The 22552-nt window shown below is 37.2% G+C and overlaps 1 protein-coding gene across 3 annotated transcripts in view; it reads right to left on the bottom strand.

Annotated features, from left to right (window-relative positions):
- The window catches only part of ERLIN1 (ER lipid raft associated 1), a 38933-nt gene that overhangs the window by 7391 nt on the left and 8990 nt on the right, over window positions 1–22552 (bottom strand). For all 3 annotated transcript variants that reach the window (XM_012439532.2, XM_012439534.2, XM_021672949.2), the window contains 4 exons: window positions 20854–20979; window positions 18807–18880; window positions 11164–11222; window positions 5906–5997 (listed from right to left, as the gene is read on the bottom strand). In XM_012439532.2, the coding sequence (XP_012294955.1) occupies window positions 5906–5997; window positions 11164–11222; window positions 18807–18880; window positions 20854–20979 (351 nt within the window). The remainder of the gene's footprint in view (window positions 1–5905; window positions 5998–11163; window positions 11223–18806; window positions 18881–20853; window positions 20980–22552) is intronic.

Below are 22552 nucleotides of genomic sequence, written 5' to 3'. Positions count from 1 at the left end.
AAATAAAAGCATTTTCAAGCCAAGGAAGACTGAAGATGACTTTCACTCCTTACTCTTCACTGAAAAAAAACAACTACTAGTTAAAAAAAAAAAAAAGAATCACCAGAAGCAATGGAGAGGAAAAAAATCTACTCAACACATGTCAATCAAAATAAGTATTTACTGTAAAGATTAATCATAATGATCATAATTGATGGGAGGATAAAGATAACATGAAACTAAAATACTATGTAATAATAATATGTAAGACTGGAGGACAGTGGTAAGAGTTAAAGCATTCTAAGGTACTGTTCAAGAAGAGGACAGAATGATTAACAACTAGTTATACATTCCAGAAATAGAATGTAAAACTTCCAATCAAGTAAAAGGAAGAAAAGAAAATTCAATCAATTCAATACCAATCAGAAAAGGGAAAAAGAAGCAGAGAAAAATGCATGGTAAATAGCACATAATTAAATGATACAAACACATCCAAATATAGGAGTAACCACAATAAATATAAAAAGACTAAACTCACCAGTTAAAAGACAGATTCTCACATTGGATAAGATAACAAAATCCAGCTATATGCTGTTTACAAGAGACACACCTAAAACATAACGACATAGAAAAGTTGAAAGGAAAAGAATGGGAAAAGATATACCAAGAAAATAAGTAACCAAGAAAAATCTGGCATAGCTATATTATCAGGCAAAATAGATCTTAAGTTAAAAACATATCTAGGAATAAAGGTTATTACACAACAGAAGCAATTCTCCAGGGAGATATAACAATCCTAAATCTGAATATTCTTAATGATATAGTCCTAAAATATATAAAGAAAAAAATTACAACTCAAAAACCCATGGTCATAGTGGGAGATTTTAACATATCTTTCTCAGTAATTGATAGCTCAAGAAGGCAAAAATTAGAAGAATACAGACGATGTGAACAACACAATTCATAAGCCTGACCAAATGGGTATATAAAGAAACCTGCATTCAACAACTAGAGAACATAGATTCAATCTTTTCAAGCACACAGATATTTACAAAAAGGACCATGTACAGGTAAGCCACAAAGCAATTTTCAATAAATATTTAAGAATCCATATAACAGGTTTTATTTTCTAACTACAAGGTAGTAACATTGGAAATCAACAATAAAAAGGTAGCCCCTCAAAACACAATGAACCAGAAATTGAAACATATACTTTTAATAATTCATGAGCCAAAGAAGAAATTAGAAGGAAAATGTTTTTAAAAGAATTAAAACTAAATACCAATAAACAAAGTACATTTCAAAACCTGTGAAACTTAGCTAAAGCAGTACTTAGAAGAACATTTATAATTTTCCATGTTTCCACTAGAAAAGACTGAAACTGGGCCGGGCGCGGTGGCTCACGCCTATAATCCCAGCACTTTGGGAGGCAGAGGCGGGTGGATCACGAGGTCAAGAGATTGAGACCATCCTGGTCAACATGGTGAAACCCCGTCTCTACTAAAAATACAAAAAATTAGCTGGGCATGGTGGCGCGTGCCTGTAATCCCAGCTACTCGGGAGGCTGAGGCAGGAGAATTGCCTGAACCCAGGAGGCGGAGGTTGCGGTGAGCCGAGATTGCGCCATTGGACTCCAGCCTGGGTAACAAGAGTGAAACTCCATCTCAAAAAAAAAAAAAAAAAAAGACTGAAACTATCCAACTCAAGAAGTTAGAAAAGAACAAATGAATAAACTACAAAAATAAAACTAGATGGAAGGAAATAACTTTTAAAAAGTGTAAATAATATAATCAAAACAACAACAATCAACAAAACCAAAACCAAAAGGCAATTCTCTGAAAAGACAAATAAAATAAAACAGACCTCTGGCAAAATTGATTCAGCAAAAGAAAAGGTACAAGCAAGCAGTATTAGGAATGAGAAGGGGGCACACAGATTAGGTAGAGGTTTTAAAAATCATGAAAGAATTCTACAAACAAATTTATGCCCCCGAATTTGAAATATCAGATGAAATGAACAATTTTCTATGAAAATATAATTACCAAAACTGGCTTAAAAAGCAACATATATATGAATAGACCTATACTCAATACAGGAATTAAATCATTAACAGCTTTAAAAAGAAAAATCAAAAAGCAAAAAAGAAAACAAAAAAGGCACAAACTCCACAAGACTAAGATGGCTTTTACAAGTTCCATCAGACCTACAAAGATGAAATGATACATATCTGATATATAATGATCTGATATACAATAAATAGAACACAGAAAAGGAAGACATGCTCTTCAACTCATTTTGGGGATAGTATAACCATGATACAAAAAGCCTGACATTAATAGTATAAGAAAATTATAAGCTGATCTCATTTATGAAAATGAAGGTAAAAATTCTAAAGAAATTAATCAGCAAACTACATAAAAAATGTATATAATGACATATATAATGAACAAGTGGTTGTTTATTCCAGGAATGCAAAGATAAATCTATTAACCATATTAACAGCTTTAAAAAGAAAAATCATATGTTCATCTCAACATGTGTAGAAGAAAATTCTAGGCCGGGCACAGTGGCTCACACCTGTAATCCCAGCACTTTCGAAGACTGAGGCAGGTGGATCACTTGAGCTCAGGAATTCAAGACCAGCCTGGGCAACGTGGTGAAACTCTGTCTCTACAGAAAATACTAAAATTACCTGGGTGTGGTGGTATGCACTTGTAGTCCCAGCCACTCGAGAGGCTGAGGTGGGAAGATCACTTGAGCCCAGGAGGCTGAGGCTGCAGTGAACTGTGATTACACCACTGTACTCCAGCCTGGGTGACAAAGCGAGACCCTGTCTCAAAAAAATTCTGAAAGTTTTAACAGCCATTCACAATAAAAGCTCTCAGCAAGCAAAGTACAGATTGAAACTTTATTAACCTTTGTTAAGTACAGCAAATGTCACTGGACTATTTAAAGTTAAAGAGAAGAATGCTTGTCACCTTCTTTTCCACACTGTACTAGAAGTCATAGCCTAAAGCAGTAAGATAGGAAGGAATAAAGGCATGTGACTATAAGAAGAAAAATAAAATTGTCTTTATGTGAAGATAAGGACCTATTGTCTGAAGCCCATATGACAGTTCATGGGAAACCTAAGTGACTATTAGAAATAAGAGCATCTCCAGCAATATGCTAAATAAAAAAATCAACAGCATACTCATACCAATTAGAAAATGTGCCTTTAAAAAAGTCTATAACAAAAAATTTAAAAGACACATAAGAACAAATCTTTAATAAATGTGCAAGAACCTTAGAAGAAAATTATGACACTTTTAAAAAGACATCTCTCATAAATGGAGAAATACAATAGATTCATAAAACAATATCATAATTTTCTCCAAACTGATGTATATATTTAATGCAATTCCAATCAAAATCCCAACATAGTATTTCACAAAACTTAAGGACCTGGTCCTAAAATTCACGTGGAAGAATAAAGGTCCTCGAATAGTCCAGGATAATTTTAAATATAGTTAGGAACAGTTAACAGTTAAGAGGAATAGTTACGAAACTCACTCTCCAGATAGCAAGAGTTAGCATAAAAGCTACAATTAAAACAAAGTAATATTGAGGAAGGAGAGACCAAAAAATTGGAAAATAATACAGATTCTGGCATCAGAACAAATTATGTATAGTATCTTGTTATAACAAGATGGATATGGCATTAGAAATAAGTAGGGGAAATAATGAACTACTCAATACACAGTCTGAGACAATTGGCTTGCCATTTGGAAAAAATGAAACTGAATCTCTATGTCATACTCAACACCAAAATAAATTCCAGATGGGTTAAAGACTTAAATATGAAAAGCAAAACTTTAAAACTTTTAGAATAAAATTATTACTTTGGAGTAGGGAAAGAATTCTTCAGAAAGGAAAAGGACAAAACATAAAGGAAAAGATTAATGAATCTGACTACACAAAAATTACACATATATGTATACTGAAGACATTGCAAAGTTCAAAGACAAGCCACAAATTGAAAGAAGATGTCTGCAATGCATAAATCTGGAAAAGGATTAGTATTCAGTAGATATAAAGAACTCTTACAAATCAACTCAAAAAAGCAATCAAATAATGGGCTAAGGACATTAATAGGCAATTCATATAACAACAAAAAAAAGGAAAGTTGAATGATAAGCAATATTTGACTTTACCAACAATCATGGAAATTCAAATTGAAATTACGTGATACCATATCTTCCATTAAACGGGCATAAATTTTTAAGTCTGATAACTCCAAGGACCAAGAAGTATGTGTGGATATGGGTATTCAAATGTGGCAGCATAGAAACTGGAACTCAAATATTGGTGAAGAGAAGGTAAAATCAAAGAAGTACTTGAGAGAGCAATCTGTCAATCTGTTAAATGTGAAGACATGCTACCCTATGACCCATCAATTCTACTTTGAAATAGCTATTCTAGAGCAGTGCTTCTCAAGCTACCTGTGGAGAAGGACCTTACCTTTTTTTGTGTGTGTATTTCAATTTATGAGGAACCAGTAAATTGTAAACCATAATAAAAACAAATTATAGTACTAGAAAAAAGAAATTAAAAAATAAAAACATAAATATATAAGCTCTGATTTTTTATCTTTGATTCAACAGATATAAAACTGCTGTTATTAAAATGCTATAAAAACTTCTAAACACTCATTCTCAATTTCTATACTCATCTCATTGAGGCTCAGAAACAAAAAGCTGGTGATAGGGCACTGGCCCACACCATATGTTGAATAATGCTACTCTACAGAAACTCTTACATGTGTTCACAAGGAGGCACGGGATAAGAACGTTATTGTGGCAGGGATAAGAACGTTATTGTGGCAGTGTTTGTAAGAAGAAAAAACTAGAAACTACCTAACTCTTCATTGGGAATTCATTACAATAAAACTAGGCCCACTCATGGAATGAAATATATAGCAGCTAAAAATAAACAATCTATCTAATCTCACAGAGAATAAGATGCCAAAAAAAAAAAAAAGAAAAAAAACCCTAGATCTGCAAGTGTCAATATGAATAAAACTCAATGTTAGTAAAAATAAGGCAAGTGGTAAAATAAAAGGCAGAGTTTGATATCATTTTTGTAGTTTCAAATAGGTAAAACAATTTTATAAACTGTTATATACATACAGTAAAAGTATAAAAATATGGACAGAAAGGATATACATCAACTTCAGAATAGAAGCTAATCTGAGAAGAAAGTTCAAGAAGTAGGACCAGCGAATATACAAAGGAGGCTTCAAACAGATACGTTATTTTTTTCTTAAAAAATGATCTAAAGGGAATATGGCAAAATCTTAAGCTTTCACTATATTGTTCTCTGTATATTCCTGCATAATTGAATTATTTAATTAAACACATCTTAAGCTTTCAGCATCAACTAAAGGCCAAAGAGGGTGTCTAATATACAGTGACCTGGAATATAAGGGAAGCCGCTGTAATCCAAAATGAACTGTAAGCAATCCTGCCATGCTTTCATAAACGGCACTGTCTATCTAGGTAAAACTAAGTGCGTGTCAACAACAAGGATGCATGCTGTAATCTGAACCTTTGGTCAAAAAAAAACTTCCCTACTCTTAATCTGTATAAATAAAAATGCTATCCACAGACCAAAGCTGCCTATAAACACTATCTATTCTCCCTGCTCTTGAAAGAGACAACAGTGACAGCCAACAACATGATGGAGAGCCACGGCAAGTCACTAAGTACTGGTCTCACCTACTTTTAAAGGCTTTAGAACATCTGAACGTACAATGGAGTTTCCAGAATTCCCCACTACATATGATGCAATCTTACTGAGTCCCATTATACCCAAAATGAGACTGACAAAGAACAGGACAAACAACAAATGTACTTGAGACAATCATTTCAGAGAGAAATCCAAGTACCTATAACAGCCTTTTTCCTCTCTGTCTCAGCTTCTTTTTCCACAACCTTTTGTTTCTGTGCAGCTATAAGGAGTTTTGTCTTCTCAGCTTCCCTGTAAGCAAAATGTTATAAAAATTAGAAATGATTCTCTTATGGGCAGTCACAGCCAGTAATTCTGACCCTGTATGTGATCTGAAGGGAATATGGCAAAATCTTAAGCTTTCATAATATTGTTCTCTGTACATTCCTGTATAATTGAATTATTTAATTAAAGACATCTTAAACTTTCAACATCAACTAAAGGCCAAAGAGGGCTTCTAATACACAGTAACCTATAAGGAAAGCCACTATAATCCAAAATGAACTGTAAGCAATCCTGCCATGTGTTCATGAGTCATGCTATATGAGTCAAAGAACTGTTTTTCAGCACAAACTTTTGGACCCATTAAGGTAGGTAAGAGAGGTGTGACTTTATTTTACTTATTATAAATCTGAGGTTGAAAGATTCAATGTTTTGCCCAAAGTCACTCCGAGATACGAAAAAAATTTAGTACATTTGAATTTTAGTCTGGTTTTCTTCTCCTAGTTGTATTGTATAAAGCTGTGATCTGGAAGGGAATATATCAACACTTCGTTTGCTGTTAGACCTCTGGCTAGTCCATACAGCAGCTCTGTGCCAATTAGAAAATGGCACCAGCCTCTGGGCAGATGCTGTCTCACAGGTGCATGGTTTGACATGCAGAATGAAGCTGAGTTTCAGCTCCTGCCCTCCTCAGGTGGGCACCCATGTGCAGTGGCCATATTTGTTGCACAGAAGATATAACTAGGTGCTAGTTATCAGGTAGTAAATGGGGCTTAATGTAAGGAGAATTTTCTAAGGCTTCTAGTGTCTAATACAGGTTGAGCATCTCTAATCTGAAACTTTGAAATCCAAAATGCTCCAAATTCTGAAACTTTTTGAGCATCCACATTATGCCACAAGTGAAAAATTCCACAAATAAGCACTTAAGGTAAATTTTGTTTCATGCACAAAATTATTTAAAATATCCTATAAAGTTACCTTCGGGGTATAGGTGGATACGAGATATAAATGAATTTCTTTTCTTTTCCTTTTTAACTAACCAGTATACCAACATGGAAGAACATAAATGAATTTCATGTTTAAACCTGGGTCTCATCTCCAAGATACATTATGTCTATGCAAATATTCCAAAATCTTTAAAAATCCAAAATTTAAAGGATATTCAATTAGGAAAGGAGGAAGTCAAATTGTCTCTATTTGCAGACCACATGATTGTATATCTAGAAGACCCCATCATCTCAGCCCAAAATCTCCTGAAACTGATAAGCAACTTCAGCAAAGTCTCAGGATACAAAATCAATGTGCAAAAATCACAAGCATTCCTATACACCAATAACAGACTTAAAGAGAGCCAAATCAAGAACGAACTGCCATTCACAATTGCTACAAAGAGAATAAAATACCTAGGAATACAACTAACAAGGAATGTAAAGGACCTCTTCAAGGAGAACTACAAACCACTGCTCAACGAAATAAGAGAGGACACAAACAGATGGAGAAACATTCCATGTTCATGGTTAGGAAGAATCAATATCGTGAAAATGGCCATACTGCCCAAAGTAATTTACAGATTCAACGCTATCCCCATCAAGCTACCAATGACCTTCTTCACAGAACTGGAAAAAACCACCTTAAACTTCATATGGAACCAAAAGAGAGCCCGCATAGCCAAGTCAATTCTAAGCAAAAAGAACAAAGCGGGAGGCATCACACTACCAGACATCAAACTATACTACAAGGCTACAGTAATCAAAACAGCATGGTACTGGTAACAAAACAGAGATATAGACCAATGGAACAGAACAGAGGCATCGGAGGCAACACAACATATCTACAACCATCCGATCTTTGACAAACCTGATAAAAACAAGCAATGGGGAAAGGATTCCCTGTTCAATAAGTGGTGTTGGGAAAACTGGCTAGCCATATGCAGAAAGCAGAAACTCGACCCCTTCCTGACACCTTACACTAAAATTAACTCCAGATGGATTAAAGACTTAAACATAAGACCTAACACCATAAAAACCCTAGAAGGAAACCTAGGCAAAACCATTCAGGACATAGGCGTAGGCAAGGACTTTATGACCAAAACACCAAAAGCATTGGCAACAAAAGCCAAAATAGACAAATGGGACCTAATCAAACTCCACAGCTTCTGCATGGCGAAAGAAACAGTCAATAGAGTGAATCAGCAACCAACAGAATGGGAAAAAAATTTTGCAGCCTACCCATCTGACAAAGGGCTGATATCCAGAATTTACAACGAACTAAAACAGATTTACAAGAAAAAAACAAGCCCATTCAAAAATGGGCGAAGGATATGAACAGATACTTTACAAAAGAAGACATACATGAGGCCAACAAGCATATGAAAAAATGCTCATCATCACTGGTCATTAGAGAAATGCAAATCAAAACTACATTGAGATACCATCTCACGCCAGTTAGAATGGCGATCATTAAAAAATCTGGAGACAACAGATGCTGGAGAGGATGTGGAGAAATAGGAACACTTTTACACTGTTGGTGGGAGTGTAAATTAGTTCAACCATTGTGGAAGACAGCGTGGTGATTCCTCAAGGACCTAGAAACAGAAATTCCATTTGACCCAGCAATCCCATTACTGGGTATATATCCAAAGGATTATAAATCGTTCTCCTATAAGGACACATGCACATGAATGTTCACTGCAGCACAGTTTACAATAGCAAAGACCTGGAACCAACCGAAATGCCCATCGATGATAGACTGGACAGGAAAAATGTGGCACATATACACCATGGAATATTATGCAGCCATCAAAAACAATGAGTTTGCGTCCTTTGTAGGGACATGGATAAACCTGGAAACCATCATTCTCAGCAAACTGACACAAGAACACAAAATCAAACATCGCATGTTCTCACTCATAGATGGGTATTGAACAATGGGAACGCATGGACACAGGGAGGGGAGCACTATACACTGGGGTCTGTTGGGGGGAGTTGGGGGGACAGTGTGGGGTGGGGAGTTGAGGGAGATAGCATGGGGAGAAATGCTAGATATGGGTGAAGGGGAGGAAGGCAGCAAATCACACTGCCACGTGTGCACCTATGCAACAACCTTGCATGTTTTTCACATGTACCCCAAAACCTAAAATGCAATAAAAAAAAGAAAGAAAATTAAAAAAAAAAAAAAATCCAAAATTTAAAATACTTCTGGTCCCAAGCATTTTGGATAAGAGATATTCAACCTGTAATGCAAATGGCTGGCATATTACTAAACATGTACAAGTAGCTACTGGGTAACCATGTGGCAGAAATGGTATAAGAAAACACTACTATCAGGTGCAAGGTTATACTGGATCATCCCAAGGTGACTTTTAATTCTGGAATTCCAATAGTCTATAAAATTAAGAAAGATCCAGAATTATCTAAAAAGTAACTCCAATTGTTTCCCCAAAACATCCCTCTTTCCTCTGATAACATTGATAAAGACATGAAATGACAGTCTGAATACTATGAGAGCAGAAAACACACAATATTCATTTTTCCATCACCAAGAGCAATTATATTTAAAGCCTAAGACATGCTGGTCCTTTAATGGATTTTTTTTTTTTTTGATACAGAGTTTTGTTTTTGTTGCCCAGGTTGGAGTGCAATGGTGTGGTCTTGGCTCACTGCAACCTCCGCCTCCTGGGTTCAAGCAATTCTCCTGCCTCAGCCTCCGAAGTAGCTGGGATTATAGGCACCCACCACCATACCCAGCTAATTTTTGCATTTTTAGTAGAGACAGGGTTTCACCCTGTTGGCCAGGCTGGTCTCGAAACTCCTGACCTCAGGTGATCCACCTGCCTCAGCCTCCTGAAGTGCTGGGATTATAGCCATGAGCCACCATACCCAGCCTATAATATTTTTTAAGTAAGTGGCTCACATCCATAATAATCTACCCAGCCTGGCACTCTACACTTTATAGTTTTAAAAGAAGAGTTCCTTGTCTACAATGAAAAAGAGAAAACAGGCTGGATGTGGTGACTCACACCTATAATCCCAGTACTTTGGGAGGCCAAGGTAGGAGGAGGACTGCTTGAGCCCAGGAGTTTGAGACCAGGCTGGGCAACAGGGCAAAACCGTGTCTCTACAAAAAATACAAAATTTAGCCAGGTATGGTGGCATGCACTGGTAGTCCCAACTCAGGAGGCTGAGGTGGGAGGATCACTTAATCGCTTGAGCCCAGGAGGTTGAGACTGCAGTGAGCTGTGATTGTGCCACTGTACTCTAGCCTGGGCAACAGAGCAAGACCCTGTCTCAAAAAAAAAAAAAAAAAAAAAAAAAAAGAAAGAAAAAGAAATAAAACTCTGTATGATCTCAGAGAGGGTATGAGGGAAAGGAAAAATATAAAAGAAAAAAATATAAAACGCTTCATGGTAACAAAAAGGACTCAGAAATAACCTCATAAAGCAGTATTACTGCTCCTTGGACCTCCAGTATTTATACATCTGTGGTATCCTTGACTTCTGTAAATTTATTTTTCCATCTTACATTTTCCCTTTTAACCTATCAGCCAAATTTCCTAAAGACTGTTAGTTCTTTTTAGTACCTGTCATACGAAAACAATAATTGCCATTTCAAACACAGTAAGTACTCCCCTAAAAGGGATCCTCTTAAAACTAATTTCATGTCTTCTCATTCCCAGCCTGCCCTGGACACATAAAAGAGAAGACTACCAGGAGTCAACACAAGCAAGGCTTCCCTAGAGGCACAGCATAAAGAACCGGGTCTAATTTTAGATATGCAATCACATATAATGGAAAACCAAACTTTATACCAACAAGATATCTCCATTACAACACAGAAACAAAATATGAGCACTCTCTTCAATCTTAACAGCTTCAGGACTCTGTCCTCTATTAATATTTAATTCAAGGTACTAGTCACATAAAATTATAGCTCCTTAAGCTTCCAGCAATACTTTTACAGCAAACTGCATCTTTAGCCACTGAAACTGCTTCTGAATGTCCATACATAAAGAGAACACTAATAAGAGTCTAGTGGGAATTACGACACAAGAATAGGCAATATTACTAGAGTAAGAGTAAAGAAGACAGACACATACTCCACCCCAGAGTGTATTATCTCACATGTTTCCTCTAGACTGGAGTATTAATATATAGACAGCCCTATACAGAAATATTGGGATCCCATGCATATTACTCACATTAACTCAAAATTTCTTCTTATGGCTTCTGGGATTTTGGGTTTTGTAACACGCACAGCCTAAAAAATAAAAGTGAAAAAGCCAAAGTATATTTGAAAGATTAAATCTTCAAATTAAACCTTCTACAGCAGAGCTCCTCAAATGATACTAATCTAATAAAACAACAACCATAATACAGTGGCCTACTAACACGTTTGGGGAGCCCAGCAGAACATTTACTTTTCATGCCACCACATCAAGAATCAAAGACAAGCTGCTGCTTATTTCCTTAAACAATGTCAGATAGGAAAAACCACTGTACCCAAGGAGAAAACAACTACCTTAGGAAAAAGGTTCTCCCTTAAAAGATGTTTTACAAAGGTCATTAGATGTTTTGCTTTGTTTTTTAACCCTGTAAACCAAAGAAGTTGGGAAGGTAAAGTTCCAAGACTGAAATTGTAAAGTCAGAAACAATTACTCAAATACAAAAGCAACAAAAAAACCTAGGTTGGTATATGCAATTTAACACAGTGAGTAGTGAGTAAATTAACTTATCACTTCCACCCCCTGCAATCACTCAGTATTTGCTATAAGTAAACAGCCCAGTGGCTGAAGGAAAAAAAAAATCAATTAATTGCTTATATTCTTTCTTCCTGAACTCTAACTCAGAATAAAGTCTGTCTTTATGGACAGTGTTTACTAGACATGGTGTTTCCCTAATCATAGTGTTATTTGACATTAATTAAGATTGTCTACCTGGACATAGTTAAGATTATGTACCTGTTGGTTTTTTGAAGGCTGACTTTTCTACATCAAGGACTTGATCTCTCGAAAGTTTTTGATTTTACTAAACATACGATACCCACATACCTACCCCCGCTGCCCCACCTATACTGCAAACACATACAAGAAACACTTTGCTGGTCTGAAGAAAAGTTTTTCCTCTGAATACTGGCTAACCTTTTAAGTATTATAACAAAGCCTTTAAGCACTTACTCTTCTTTAAAGGCTTTTAAAACTTTTAAGCAATATAGCATTCCCAATATGAAATAGATGAGTCAAATTTGTAGGTAATTTTAAGGACTATCACAACTAAATATAAGGATTACAGTGGAATGGAATAAGCAGCTGAAGGCTGTGTGGAAAGAACTCACGACACACTGGCAGTGACACATGTGAGGCCCCACAACTCAGTGGAGACATCCAGAAGACAAATAAAAATTCAGGACCAGATTTTGTGAGATGGCAGATTTCACCATGTGACTAAGGGAAGCACTGTCATACTGCATTTAATTAAGAAACTGGCCACATATCTTTTTAGCCTTATTAAAAGCAGCATAAAGTAGGACTGTCTTTTTTTTTTTTTTTTTAAGACAGAGTTTTGCTCTTGTTACTCAGGCTGGAGTGCAGTGGTGCAATCTCGGCTCACTGCAACCTCTGCCTCCCGGCTTCAAGTAATTCTCCTGCCTCAGCCTCCCTAGTGGTTGGGATTACAGACATGTACCACCACACCCAACTAATTTTTGTATTTTTTTAATAGAGACAAGGTTTCAGCATGTTGGCGAGGCTGGTCTCGAACTCCTGATCTCAGGTGATCCACCCACCTTGGCCTCCCAAAGTGCTGGGATTACAGGCGTGAGCCACTGCGCCCAGCCACGACTGTCTTTCGAAGACTCCTATTTTACTGAATGAGGCTAAAGAACACACTACATTGTGCTTGCCAATCTTGGGAAATCTCAGATTTTCAAATGTCTGAAAACATAAACACTTACTGTATAGATACCATGAGTAAGTTGCATCATAAGAGATTTTAAAAGTAAAATGACGGGGTAATCCCACTTGGGCACCCCTCTCTCACTCAAGAGTGACAGCTGTTCTCCTTCCTGTTTCTTTTGCCTATTAAACCTCCACTCTTAACCTCAAAAAATAAAATAAAATAAAATAATGCCCCCACCCTCCACACACAGAGTGAATGGAGAAAAAAAAAATGTCTAATGAAATAAATATATCTGTTGAAACTGACCCCTGGGTGTTAAGCACACATTATAAATAAAAAAACAGCCTATAATATAGTCACTCTCTTAAATAACATAGGGAAAAAAAATCAAAGATGACCAGTTTCATCATTCTAATCTGCCAGAGTAGTTTTTCAAGAAGAAAAATGGGATATAAATATATGGAAAGGAACAAAATAAAATAGTGCCTGTTAACAGAGAATGTTCATTCAACAATAAATATTTATCAGGTCCCTACTGTGTGTCAAGCGCTATTTGTTGCAGGAATTGTGGATATAGCAGTGAACAAGATAAGGTTGCTCTCATGTCATTTAACCCAAAAAATTACTAGAAGGCAGTGAATTCAAGTTGTAGATATATGATAAATCTAACAAGAATCAATCACATTTCTCAATGATTAAAAAAAATCATTGTGATTTTTACATGTTGAACAGCATTAAAATTCATTAAATCCATTGGTAATAACTTAGGATGAGTTTCTCCTCCAAATCAGAAATTCTAAAAAACAAAAAGGCTGATATGATAAAGTAAAGCCATAAACTGTGTTCCTATTTTTAACTTATATTGGAGGATCGCATGAGGCCAGGAGTTTGAGACCAGCCTGGGCAACACTGCGACGGCCCATCTCTACAAAAAATTTAAAAAATTAGCCAGACATGGTGGTGTGCACCTGTACTCCCAGCTACTTGCTAGGCTAAGGCAGGGGGATCGCTTGAGTCCAGGAGTTCAAAGCTGCAGTGAGCTCTGATAGTGCCACTGCACTCCAGCCTGGGCAACAAAGGGAGACCCTGTCTCAAAACAAAACAACACAACACATACACGCCTCCTTAGGTGCCTGATACAGCTTGAAAGTATCGATAATGAAAACTCATCTGTGAGATGAAGCTGGCAGAAACAGCAAAGGCCATTATTTTTTAAAAGATGATGTCTCTTGCCAGATTTTAAAATTAAATAAAAAGTTGAATTATCACAACCATATGGTAATGTGTTAAAAATAACAAAGCTCAAAAACAGACTTGAAATTCTTAAAATGCATTCCAACTATTATAAAAAATTGTTTTATAACAAGACAAAAGCAACCAAAGCAAAGGAGCTCTTCTCTTCTAGGGTATGCTTAAGTTATTGCAAAATATAAAAATTAAAAAAAAATTTAACCCTAAATCAAAGGAGATCTTCTCTACCACTATAAGAACATACAACAAAACTATATTTTTTCATTCAATAACTTTTTATAAAAACAGCAAATAAAAACAAGTAAATTTAAAAGATCCTTCTGGCTGTTGTGCAGAAAATGAAGTAGACAAAGGTAAAAGTGAAAGTGGGGAAAGAAGACAGGGGGCTACTGGACATGTCAAGGTAAGAGTTGGCAGCCTGGCTTGAGATGGCAGTGAAGATAGAGGTGTGGTTAGTTTTATTAATACAGGGATTTTGGTGGTGGAATCAGCAGGACACAGGGACTGATGAGATGTTGAGGGTCAGGCAGTTGTCAAACATGCCTCCTACACTTCTAGAATGGTTTGAGGGGAGGGGGATGCCATTAACTGACAAGATGGGAAAAACAGGAGAAAATGCGATTTGATAAGAAAAGACCAAGGACTCAATAACTAATGAAAGAGTAGGAATGGGAAGATCAATGGAACAGAACTAAGTTCGGAAAAGGACTCTAGTATATAATAGAATGTAGCATATAACATACATACTATTTCAAAGAAGGGGGAAGATAGAAAAATAAATTATTCAGTAATTACTACTGTTACCCTATTTGGGGTTGGGGGATGGAGTTGAAGGCCTACTTTGCAACTGAGATCAAAATGGATCCCAGATGAATTAAAAGACTTAAATCTAAGAATACGACTGTATGCCAGGCACGGTAGCTCACGCCTGTAATCCCAGCACTTTGGGAGGCTGAGGTGGGTGGATCACCTGAGGTCGGGAGTTCAAGACCGGCCTGACCAACATGGAGAAACCCCATCTCTACTAAAAATACAAAATTAGCTAGATGTGGTGGCGCATGCCTGGAGACTGAGGCAGGAGAATCGCTTGAACCTGGGAGGCGGAGGTTGCAGTGAGCCGAGATTGCACAATTGCACTCCAGTCTGGGCAACAAAAGCTCTGATTCAAAAAAAAAAAAAAAGAACATGACTGTAAAAGCAGATAACATTTTTGTAATTTGTAACTTTAATTCCGATACTTTTGAGGTGGTGAAAGACTCTTAAAACATGCCAGCTCAGCAACACACCATAAAGACATAAATCACTGAAATTACTAGGTAAAAGATTAAAACTTCAAAGTTGTCAGTGGAGAAAAAACACAGTTAAATGGCAAAAAAAAAAAAAAAAAAAACTAGAAGAAAATGTTTCCTATACATATATAAGAGAGCTATAATATCTAACATATAAAAAATAGCTTATTTTCTAAAATGAATTCTACCCCTCTCAAAGGGTAAGGTTCAAAAACAAGTTCTCTATGTACAAATGCTATTTATTTATAGATGGTATTGCTCTGTTATCCAGATGGGAGTACAGCATGAACACAGCTCACTGCAGCCTCAACCTGCTGGGCTCAAGTCATCCTCCCAACCGAGCCTCACAAGTAGCTGGGACTACAGGCACATGCCACCACACCCACCTAATTTTTTTTTTTTGAGAAGGGGTCTCACTATGCTACCCAGACTGGCCTCAAACTCCTGCTCAAGGGAGCTTCCCACCTCAGCCTCCCAATGTGGTGCGATTACAGATGTAAGCCACTATGCCCAGCCAAGAATAGCTTATTAAAATCAGTTAGAAATATCATTAACTAAAAAAAAACTAAATAAATAGGCAAAACCAACAATTTATAAATAAAGTAAAAATGGCCAATAAATAACCTAGGGTAATCAACTTCAATAACTAATACGAAATACCAGATCAATTTTCTCCAAAAGAATTAAGAGAGAAAGAGAAAGCTTGCATCTGCTAATTATTTGAATACAATCATGCAATGCAATCAAATGTGTAAGAACTACAGCTTACCAACACTGCTGATGAGAAGGTGGGAGCTGCTAACATTTTTCCAAAAGGTGATTTGGTAGTATGTATCAATAAGCCCCCAAACAGGGCATACACTTTGATCATCAATCCCACTTCAAGAATTTATCATAAGAGAAAGATTTAAAAAGATGTACAGAATATATAAGCTTGGTCATTCCAACATGTATATAATAGCAAAAAAAATTGAAACCATAGAGATTCACTAAAAATAACCATTAAAAGTAATGATTTACCAAACCCTTATTTTTATTTTGGAAAGATGTTCACAGACAATGTTAGTGAAAAAAGCAGGTATGGTAAGATTCTGCTTTAGTTGAGCATATATGCATTTACATCTACAAACATTTGTTCCTGTATATATACTAAGAAGAGTCAGGAAAGATATAACAAATGATGTTATCCCTGCATAATAAGATTGCTGGTGAATTTCACTGTATTCTTCTTCATTCTTCTAACATCTAGCTTTTTTCTACAACATATATAACGTGTGTGTATAAAAATTCCAAATATATACAGAACAAATCAGTAAGAAAGAAAATAATCCAACAGAAAAAAGGGGAAAGGATATGAATGGGTGAGCAACAGAAGAGAGTATAAATGACCAATAAATATATCAAAAGATGTTCAACCTCATTAATAACCAAGGGAATGCAAATCAAAGGGAGATATAACTCATCCATATGGTAACAATCCATCCGTATGGTAACAATCAGTATGTCGGACTGCTTCCAATGTTGATGAGTCTGTGGGTCACACTTATTTGCATATACTGCTGTTAAGAATGTAGATTTGAGGGGCCGGACGCACTGGTTCACACCTGTAATCCCAACACTTTGGAGGCTGAGGCAGGCAGATCACGAGGTCAGGAGTTCGAGATCAACCTGGCCAACGTGGTGAAACCCTGTCTCTACTAAAAATACAAAAAAAAATTAGCCAGGTTTTGTGGCAGGCGCCTGTAATCCCAGCTACTCGGGAGGCTGAGGCAGGAGAATCGCCTGAACCTGGGAGGCAGAGGTTGCAGTGAGCCAAGACTGCACCATTGCACTCCAGCCTGGGTAACAGAGCGAGACTCTGTCTGAAAAAAAAAAAAAGAATGTAGATTTGTACAGTCAGTTTGAAAGATAATTTGTACATACAAGAACATGTGTCATGAATGTTCATTACACTATTGTTTAATAGCAAAAACTTGGGAACAGAAAAATGGCTAAGTAATATAAGGCAAGGAATTCTAAACAGCTGTTGAATGAGCTAGATCTCTGAGTGACCCCCTGGGCAGAATCTAAGAACAGCTGACCTTCACGTTCACTATCTTTAAAATTAAAAAGCGACTCCAGCTACAACTGACTTGAACAACTCGGAAGATTTTACAAAGTTACCTCCGGACATTTCAAATGACCCCTTAGTTCTGGTGGCTCACTCTCAGGTGCCTGAGATAATGACACTGCACGAATGAAGCCACGAGAAAAACCCCACCTATCTTTCCAGTCTTATGAGAAGCACGAACACACACAATCACAGTGAATGCACACTCTCAGTAGCAGTGCTGCTGAGTGTACAGAATTGAGAAACGTGATAAGCTCTAGTTGCAGTAATGTTCATCACAACAATCAACTGGTCTCCTATAGCCCCTGAGAAGGGACACTAGAGAAACCTCAATGTCACTTCTTAGGTCATCTGGATCCAGAGCAGTGGCTTTTGAATGTTACTGACCATGGACACAGTGAGAAACACATTGTGCACTGACACCTAATATAAACACCTACCCCCTGACACTTTTATAAAACACAAGTTTCACAGAATATTTAAACTTATTACATGCCATTTCTTTTCCTATTCTATTCCATTTTATTTAAGCTGCTGTTCAAGACCTACTAAAGTTGATTTTACAATTTGTAAAATTGTAAAATTTCAGATTTGTGGGTTCACAATCTGAAAACACAATGACCCCAAAAACAGCAGGGGTATAACATCTCTCCATTCTATTTCCCAATGCTAAAGCCACCGCCACCACTACTGCCACCACTAAATTCATCTGCTACTTTGCTTTTACTAGGGATATCCCTCCCACTTGAAATACCTTTTTCATTCTTCCCCCATTTAAATCCAATTAATTTTTCCAAACCTACTTAAAATCTCAACCCACTCACAGTCCTCTCCTGGGCACACTGTCTTCCAATGTTCTCTTGCTCTCACAGCAATGATCATTCAATAGATTCATCTGTCAATTAATACTTTGTGACAACTGTTTTGTCCAGAATTATTCAAATCTTACACTTGAACTCCCTTTTCGTAATCTTACTGAAGGCAGTGATTATGCTTACACTGATTTATAATCATTACTGTATCTTAATGCTTCATACATGGCAGAAATATGAATTTCACTTCCTTGTAAGAGCCTCAGCTTATCAGTTCCATCTAGGAGTTCACAAATGTCACCCTGGTAAGCCATGACAGTATTTTACTTTGGCAGAGACCTAAAGTCAAATTGAGAAAGGTATTCTATAAATCACCACAGCATCTCAATTAAATAATTGCTGAATAAATAAATAATCCAATGAAGGGAGGAACAAACTCAAAGCTCTCAAAATTCCCAGAGAATTTCCCTAGGAAAAGAACTTACCTGTATAGTGAGACCTGGGGCCATGAGGTTTAAGTCTTTCTGCAGAGCTTGCTTCAGGTTTTCATCTATTTGATCTGTTTTTTAAGCCGAGAACAACAGATCCATGATAATTTTTTTTTAACATTGTATTCATAATGAAACAAAACTAATCATTATTAGACCTGAAGTTTCCACAGTACTATTCTTTTACAGCGCTTAAACTGTCTTTTCTTCCCTATTGTGTAGAAAAAAATTGTGAGGAATTATTTAATAAAGAAATTAAGGAAGGAAGATGACAATCAGCTGTTCTGTTTATCCGATAAGTTCATCCAATAAATGTATTACTTAACTATTGATGAACTTATTTACTGGGTAACTTATTAGACTTATTTACTCGATAAACAACTATTGGTTAAAATGTATTGATCTAATAAATGGAGAATCTGGATCTCTAGTATCTTAATTCAGGGCTCTTACTCAATATGTACCCTGATTCTCACAGAAAAGCAAATTCCTATATTCAGGAAATCTTTACTCAAAATTCTCAAATAACTAAACTTCATTTCCATGAATCTCAGCCTTACTGTTATTTTGGATTTAAAGAGAGAGAAGAGCTCAGAGAAAACTATTTGAAGTACACACAGCATGAACAATAAAGATGCTATCACTCTATTTGGCCTTGTAACTCATGCACTTTCTATTCACCTCAATGGTACTTTCACTACTTTAACGACTGGTGGTGAGACAAAGCAGGATCCATCAGTTTCCACATATGCCATTGCAGTGGTTGACAATCACCTAAGAGGACTCATGGTAGATTTTAAATTGATTACTCTTGCTTATTCCTTCATCTTAGAAATTCACGGCGGCATGGTGGCTCACACCTGTAATTCTACCACTTAGGGAGGCCGAGTAGGTAGATCACAAAGTCAGGAGTTCAAGACCAGCCTGGCCAATATGGTGAAACCCCATCTCTTCTAAAAAATACGAAAAAATTTGCTGGGCATAGTGGCACACGCCTGTAGTCCCAATTCAGGAGGCTGAGGCAGAAGAATCACTTGAATTCAGTAGGTGGAGGTTGCAGTGAGACAAGATCGCGCCACTGCACTCCAGCCTGGGTGTCAGAGTGAGACTCCATCTCAAAAAAAAAAAAGAAAGTCACTAAAAATTTTAGGAGGGAAAAATGGGCTAGCTACCAACACCAGCAACCCACTCCCTGGTCACAACCTTCACTATCATAAATGAAAAGTAAGTTGTACAGAAGTGAGTTAAGAAAGGCCTTTTGCAAACTCGTCCTTGGTTGGCACCCAGTAACTTGGATTTGTGGAAGGGTCCCACTGTTCCCAGAGGTGATACAATTGACTTGCTGTGCCGTGCCTGCACTGTTTATACAACGTGGCTTATGCCAAACACCTGCTTTCCTTCTAGGAGTCTGGAATTTTGATATGTCTACGGTAGGCAGAGGGTGCCTACATAACCAGCCCCCAGTGAAAACCCCGGGCAATGAGTCTCTAATGAGCTTCCCTAGTAGACAATATTTCACATGTGTTGTCGCAGATTGTTGCTGTGGGAATTAGGCACACATTTGACTCCACGGTGACAGGACTCTTGGAAGCCTGCACCTGCTTCCTCCGCACTTTGCTGATGTGCCTTTTCCTCCAGCTGATTTCGTTTGTGCCCTTTGGCTGTGATAAATCTTAGCCGTGAAGGCAACTATATGCTGAGTCCCACGAGCCTCCTAGCAAATCATCAAAATGGGAGCCTCAAGACACAGGTTTCTAAATTTCTTTCAATTACCTATTAAAATGGAAACAAAGCTAATTTTCAACAAGTTATTACAGTAAAAGCAGAATATAGTCTGTGAGTAGTTTTTCCAGTCTCTACCAAGTTATATAAAAAATTTAAACTTAAGATAAAAAATATTTTAAAGACAACTGCTCTATGATAAATTCAGAGCTACTTTGAAATGCTTAAATAACACTAAGGTTTACCAATATAACCTTAATAAATAAGCTGAACAAGATTTCCAATTAGCTATTTACATATTTAAAAGAATTAAGATACTTACCAAACAATTCAATGTAAACTTCCTGAAGTGTGTGGGCACTGCAGAACTGGTTCAGCTCATGGTGGATTTTATTGAAGATTAAGGTCTTGTCATAATCTGCAGTATAGTTCCTCACGATATCAAACACTGAAGGAGAAGTACAACCCATGTTTGTTTTACCCAACAATGACTCAGGTACCTTCAAAGTCAGCCAGGGCAACAGTCAGGGTGATATATTACACATGAGGAAAAGTGCCAACAAAATAGTGAAACCAAAAACCACAACTACCAAATCCTGATGTGTTGCTTGTGCTCAATTTTCCAAATACCCTTGCATTTGCAATACTAATGCCAAACACCTGCTGGCTAGCCCGTCAAACACGGGCTAACTTTAAAGTCCACACTAAAGTATACATTATTTTGGATGTAATAAGGAACTATCAGAGTTTTCAAGCAACGGCATGACAGTCAGATTTACTCTGGCCAGCAGTGTGAAGATGAATTGGGAGGCAGAGAGATCAGAGGCAGGAAAACAAAAGGCAATTACTACTGCAAAAGTTTAGCTAAGAGGTAAAGAGAGACTAAGCAAATTGAGGAACAGTAGAAATAAAAAAAGAAAGCAGCTGCAAAAAAACACATTTTTTAAAAGGCAATTTTTTAAAGCTGTTAAAAAAAAGACAGCAGGCTAGAAGGGAAAAGAAGCAAACATTTACCAAGCTGGGCTTTATATCAGGTAATTTACATAAATTAGCACTGAATTTTTCCTATATTTGCATATTAGGAAACTAAGAACCAGAGAATTTTAGAAATGTCCCAAAAGGTACAAACTAGACCATGTCAGAACCTGTTCTCTCTGAAAACATGCTGCTTTCTGTCTTCAGATCCAAGAATTTGCTTCACTGGCCTTCTCATGTGGGATATTAGATGCAACTGGATTTCAAATCACAATTAATAGACATGGCTGGGTGTGGTGGCTCAATCCTGTAATCCTAGCATTTTGGGAGGCTGAGGCAGGTGGGTCATTTGAGATCAGGAGTTCGAGACCAGCCTGGCCAACATGGTGAAACCCTGTCTCTACTAAAAATAGAAAAATTAGCCAAGCGTGGTGGTGCACACCTATAGTCCCAGCTACTAGGGAGGCTGAGGCAGAAGAATTGCATGAACCCAAAAGGCAGAAATTGCAATGAGCCAAGATGGCACCACTGCACTTCAGCCTAGGCGACAAAGCAAGACTCTGTTTCAAAAAAGAAAAAAAAAATTAATGGATAGGCCATCAATAAATACTTAATGACTAAATAATTTGCTTGATCATTTCCGAAAAGCATTGTATCTAATAGTTTCCTATTTAATCTTTGGCTAAGGAATCATCAGTCCCTTCCCCTTTTCAATTTTCAATCATAATCCATTCCAGTGATTTGTGATCAAGGAAAGGAGAGGAAAAAAAGACAAGGAAGCGGTTGGGTGCGGTGGCTCACGCCTGTAATCCCAGCACTTTGGGAGGCCGAGGCGGGTAGATCATGAGTTTAGGAGTTCAAGACCAGACTGGCCAACATGGTGAAACCCCGTCTCTACTAAAAATACAAAAATTGGCTGGGCACGGTTGCTTGTGCTTGTAATCCCAGCTACTTGGGAGGCTGAGGTAGGAGAACTGCTTCAACCGGGACCTGGGAGGAGGAGGTTGCAGTGAGACAAGACAGTGCCACTGCACTCCAGCATGGGC

This window comes from Aotus nancymaae, unplaced genomic scaffold, assembly GCF_030222135.1.
Source record: "Aotus nancymaae isolate 86718 unplaced genomic scaffold, 86718_ANA_hifiasm-v0.15.2.pri h1tg000010l, whole genome shotgun sequence".
Lineage (NCBI taxonomy): Eukaryota > Metazoa > Chordata > Mammalia > Primates > Aotidae > Aotus > Aotus nancymaae.
This window is presented reverse-complemented; position numbering and strand designations above follow the sequence as displayed.